We start from the raw sequence: 6,000 nt of genomic DNA, 5'->3' as shown, positions 1-6,000 counted from the left end.
ACTTAAGACAAGAAATGATTTGTTGGTAATAACAACTTGATACAATGGCAAACATACAAATGTTACTAAGCAATATCCAACTCAGCTAATTAAAATCGGTGAAGGTTTTCCTATTTCAAATAACATGACCCACCTGGGATCAGAATTTGTATTCAACATGCTGATAGTCTCCACACCCATCAGAATACAGAAATAAATCAAACAAACTGTGGATACACAATGTTTAATGTCATACAACTTGGTATATAAGTGTGTGTATAATGTAATATTTTCTTTTGTAAATTACAGACAAAAATCTGGTTGTTTCCTGAAGGCACTAGGAATAAGGATTTTACAAAACTGTTGCCCTTCAAGAAAGGAGCGTTCAACATCGCCGTAGCAGCTCAAGTACCCATTCTACCTGTTGTGTACTCGCCCTACTACTTTATCAATAGAAAGAAATACATATTTGATAAAGGTAATATTTATATCATTATTAATTATGAGTATAACTCTTAGGAAACCCCTGTCTATGCAAACTCCCGTACTTCGTTTGTTTATGTATTCTACCTATATTACGAAAGAAAACACAATAAATAAATATTTCTGTAATTAGATTATTAAAAATGAATGCATATCCAAATAGCAAATATATTAAGTAAATGTCTGGGCTGAGCAAAATATGCGAGTCCCCAATAAACATTTTTAAACTAGTTGTGATTTCGATAATATGCTCAAACCTATATTAAGTCGGATATATATTTAGATTAGATATAAATGTAAATGTTATCGTGTTCCTAAATAGATACTATGAACCTATATAGGTTAAATAAATAAATAAACTTTAAAGTCACTTTATGAATATAAATATGTAATTAAGATTATAAAACGCATTTGTATAGCGGCCGGCAAACATTACCGAATGGTGGGGATGATTTGGATGTAGTAGTACACTTGCATACCAAAAATCACTACCCGGTAATGTGCTGAAGTTGTTAGCTAACAATTTTCTTATAAATAATATTTACTTAATTTATAATTAGATGTGATGGAGTTACTGTTTAAAAAAATGTCAATAAAATTATAATATACAACAGGATCCTGGGCGTGTAAAAAAAATATTAAATCTCGTACTTAACAAGTGTTTTTGACGATTTGTGATTCTGTATGAACTGATTGCTACAGTCTTGAAATTTTGAATGAATGAAAATTAGGCTACTGCGCTTCCGTAAACATTTTCAGATAAGAGTACCTAGTATTTAATAATAACCATGTTAATTGGACCACTAATAAAATACAGCCCTAAATAAAAAACCAAATCATTTACTCACTCAGAAATTTAAAATTTCATAAGTATCAAACTGGACGAACATCAAAGTATGCTGTTTCATATTAATTGCAGGTCATGTCATCATCCAGTGCCTAGAGCCGGTGCCGACGCAGGGCCTGAGCATGGAGGACGTGCCCGAGCTCATCGACCGAGTGCGCAACATGATGGACTCCGCATACAAAGAACTTTCGAAAGAAGTGCTGGGCGCCTTACCGCCCTCCTACCCGCTCGCCGCCCTCGACTGACGAGGCGGCCTGCCACACGGCACTACTTACCTAGTCTTAGCGATATGGCGACAGACGGCGGATCATTTCCTATCCTTAGTTTCAACTGCATTTACTAAGCGCAGTATTTTATTGATATAATCTTATGCAAACTTCATGTCTTTATTTTTTAATATTATAGGACTTTATCAAATTCAAGAACTATATCTTGAAAAATAGTTCTGTAAATTCTAAAGATTAAAGAATTCTCATATAATTCCACTTGATATTTTGTGGCAAACTTCAATAAGGGCATACAGTTTTATAAAACATTCTCTATACATTCAATAACTGGAGCTTCTTAATAATATTTGTGGCGTCGACATTGAACTTCGCACAATATGACATTGTTTGCATAAGTATTATACCCGCAAAAGATTACGCCACCATCCAAAAGTCTGCTTATTCATATTCTTAATTCCATTAGCTTTACATAATTAGTTATATTTAAGTGTACTCTTTGCCAGAAGTCATTAAATTTCCTTTTATTTTGTGTTAAATTAGACATGGTGTGTATAACCTGCATTGGTGGCCAATGTCCACCATTAAAAATATTATAATTAATTTAAACTTATGGGCGGTGAGAGCAACCCATATGCTCATTAACCGACATATGCATTAAAAAAATCTGTCAAGTAGGAGTTCATATGACGTTATTTGAAAGTGATTTATAATATACTAACATAATCGTACGATTTATAGTGACTAGAGAATAACGATACTTCATAATAGCTACCACCGAGTTATATAATACGAAAATAATCGATGATGATCAATATTATGTTTTATTATTTACTTCATAAATATAAAAATCTGACACATGTAATTATATTTTAAATTGAACAATTAATGAGATAGTAAGTGCATTGAGAAAGATAAACCAATTTTTTTATGTCATTTATCACATTTGCTTTTTATAAACCAGATCAAACCTCTTAACCTGCGACATACAATAAATGAACTGTTGAATGAATAAAAACGTGGGTGCGACAAAATATTAATTTACTTGTAGATTAATCACTACTATCAGACGATTGTGTCTACGTCAGATTCACAAAGTATTTTGGTTCATTGCATTAGTATGCAGTGTTCGCCCATATTAAATATCAAAATGCGTGTTGCGCTATGTACCAGGTCACACTGCCTAGTTTATTGTATGCACGTGCGCCGGACTACGCGTTCGGTGCAGAATATTAATTAATTACGAGGCCATATATTTCAGACTGATGTACGTCTTAATGTATTACTTAACAGTATTTCGATTTATTTTTCATTTAGCTTACATTTTAGTTTCGTTAAGGTTCCCATGTACACTTAAATTTCGTTTTAATTAGGATAAAAAATAGGTGGAGTATGGCTACCTCTTAACAGGAAGATTTCAAATAGAATTCTTCATATACAATGGGAATGTCTCGTCTATGTATGATGTAAGAGGTCCATGAGTATAATTAATAAAAACAATCCTGTATTTGTAATTTTATTAGTATATGCCAGTTTAGTGATCAAATATATACTGCAAATTTTATTAGGATAAATGAGTCTTATTTTTATGACTTTAGAGCCAAATAAGATTGACATTTTAAATATTAATGTTACCTATGAAGAAATTAACTGAAAGTGCAATAATTTGTAAATTGAAAACTAAAATAAAATTATTGTGTTTCTTGTATTTGAACGGTATATTATAAAATTTATGATATTGATATTTTAATCTATAACATTAGGTACTCAACTTTATGCCATAGAAAGCTTTTTAGTCATTTAGTTTCATTCGCCCTTTGGTTGTAGCCGGGGACATGCTTATTAGTATATTTTTCGTCATAATTAATAATTATTTTACAATTAGAAATATAATAACCGCTTCTACTTTTATGAGTCTATTAGTTACTCTTAATTTAGTTTTATCATTTAGATTAAGAAGTATTTACACACGCTTAAAAGTGACACAAAATTGCTCGAATATTGTATTGTCGCCTAGTCAGTTGTAATATTTCCTAACAACTATTAAAAATGTATTATTACTTATTTTTAATTGTACACTGTTAAGGCTCGCAGACACGGTCTTATTTAAGACGGGGAAAAAATATACCAACTTTATAATCGTAATTGTATCGCGCGTCACTATATTTTGTATTTTTCTTATATTTTAGACTATAATGTATTCCCCGTCTTAAAAACGTGTGAGCGCGCACTTAATTAAGGAAAAATGTGATTATGCATTATTTACTCTCTGAATATTCCTATTGTCCAAAGTTATGTTTTAGGAAAAGTCAGGTAGGAAATTAAAAACTCGTGCTTTGGACGTATATGAGCGATAGAATCCAATGTTAATGTTTCGCGTGCACAAAGTTCTAGTAAATCCTTTTTTTTATAATTTATAAATGACATCAAATATTATGTACTTTGGCCGCCGAGTAGTAGTGTGATAGTAGTACTGAGCAAACCTATACTATACAGCCTCCTCAAATATACTGTTCTGAAGCAACAGCTTGTTTTTTAACAAACAAGAACAACAGCTTTAAAAGTGTTAAATTCAAACAAAACATTTTTTACTACCACTCTACACTACTTTTTAGTACTGGTGATATGGTCCTTGTAGTATTCTCGCTCAGACCAATAAACTACACATATTCAAAACAAGAACGTGTTAAACACAATATATTTGTGATTTTATAAATATAACAAGGGATAACGTTTCAACGATTTGATAATCAAATCGAAACTACGAGGAACAACTCAAAATAGAAAAATGATATAAGGATCGAATTGTAAAACAGTAAGTTTACACGAGGATATTTATTTCCCTGGCTGGAAAACCATTTGTTTTTGTAAAAAATGCAATATTCTCTAAGTCTTATTGTTTTTAAAAATAGGACCCCACTTCAAGTATTTTTAACTTCAGTTTGTAATTTTAAAATCCTTCATTCAAGCTTACCTGGACAACACATCCTACCTACTTAACTGTCACTCCTTATGTAAACTTTATAATAGACAGACAAGACGGCCAGACAAAGACTGTAATGGTTATTTTTAGTAAATGTTATTGTTCTACACTGTCCAAAAATTTCAAAAACATACAAACGACCGTTGACATTGCGCTAGTGAAACCACATTCTTGTCTCCTTGAAATACAATAAGTTACTCATTACTATAGATGTAAAATAAAGCTTAAGTTTCGAAGAAAATATATATCAACAAAACGCAATTTAAATTTTACACGCCCTAATGCCACTACTACTTCAAGAGAATCCCTCGTTGCAGCAACAACACACTCGCAGTCGAAAATACTGCGTGTATAACCACACAACATATTCGCACTGAGTTACAAACTGACCAATAAATCAGAAAACTAAAACATGGATTTTTGGCGAAAACATGATTTTGGGCGCAATGTTAGCAGAGATAGTTAAATATTTGTTTTCATTCATTAACGCAACGACAAATTGATCCTGTATAAGTACTTATATATAATTTTAAAATCCTGGATAACTAGCTTATGAAGGTATATAGCCAGTTATTCGGTTGTAAGATTAGCAAAGATGTCGAGGTATGTAAAATAAATTTAAGTTCTTAACTTTTGTCTAGTAAAGACTCAATTTCTATCTAAATTGAGTCAGTTATTTGATGTTGGAACTGTAGAGTTATAAAGTACTTTGTTTTTGTAGTGCCTCATATTATTGGAAATATTAACGTGTATTAGAGGTTTCAACAAAAGGGCCATTATTATGAAAAATCTAGATTTCTGTTTTATTGAGTTTAACGAATTTACAATATTCATATTACTTTATTTGCTTTCTAAAGTATATTTGATTGAGGTGTCCCAACTTACTTTTAAGTTACAGTTTACAGTTATTTTTAAGAACAAAAATTTCGATTCTATTGTTTGACCACAACTTACATAAACATTTTTTTTCGTGACTCAGCTTTGTATATTTAAATGTTTACACATAATGTATGAGCCATATAAGATGTTGTATTAAGAACCAATAGGGCTCAAAAATAATCTAGTTTATTTAAGATTGTATTTCGCATTATTTAACAATTTCATATAGAATACACAATGTAATATAATGAAGAAAGAATTTTCTTACAGCAATGTATAAATCGAATGAGATGAAATGTTTTCACGCTCAATTTTGTTATTCTATTTATCTTCACTTATTTGGTACCAAATCGATATTTTTGGATTTATCTATTTGTGGTATGTTTAGTCACAAATATAATAAATTTACTAGACGATTTTATTGTTTATTTTAATTAAGTACCCTATTTTTATAACTCCCGCTGAATTGTGCCCCATTTTGACCCTTTCTTATTTATTATACCAAAACAGCGGAGACCGGCAATTCTATATACATATTTAAAATATTTTTTCTTGACCTGCAACTGTTACATCGATGGTAAGCGAATTCTCGTAATTGATTATGA

General features: G+C 30.9%; 1 protein-coding gene across 1 annotated transcript in view; it reads left to right on the top strand.

Annotated features, from left to right (window-relative positions):
- Positions 1-5,812, top strand: part of LOC115441878 (1-acyl-sn-glycerol-3-phosphate acyltransferase alpha) — a gene marked incomplete in the record, with an annotated part of 8,615 nt that extends 2,803 nt beyond the window's left edge. The window contains 2 exon segments of the mRNA XM_037444369.1: positions 289-457; positions 1,382-5,812. Coding sequence (XP_037300266.1) covers positions 289-457; positions 1,382-1,554 — 342 coding nt within the window.
- Between the last annotated feature and the right edge of the window lie 188 nt (positions 5,813-6,000).

Source organism: Manduca sexta, chromosome 28 (assembly GCF_014839805.1).
Source record: "Manduca sexta isolate Smith_Timp_Sample1 chromosome 28, JHU_Msex_v1.0, whole genome shotgun sequence".
Taxonomy (NCBI): Eukaryota; Metazoa; Arthropoda; class Insecta; order Lepidoptera; family Sphingidae; genus Manduca; species Manduca sexta.
This window is presented reverse-complemented; position numbering and strand designations above follow the sequence as displayed.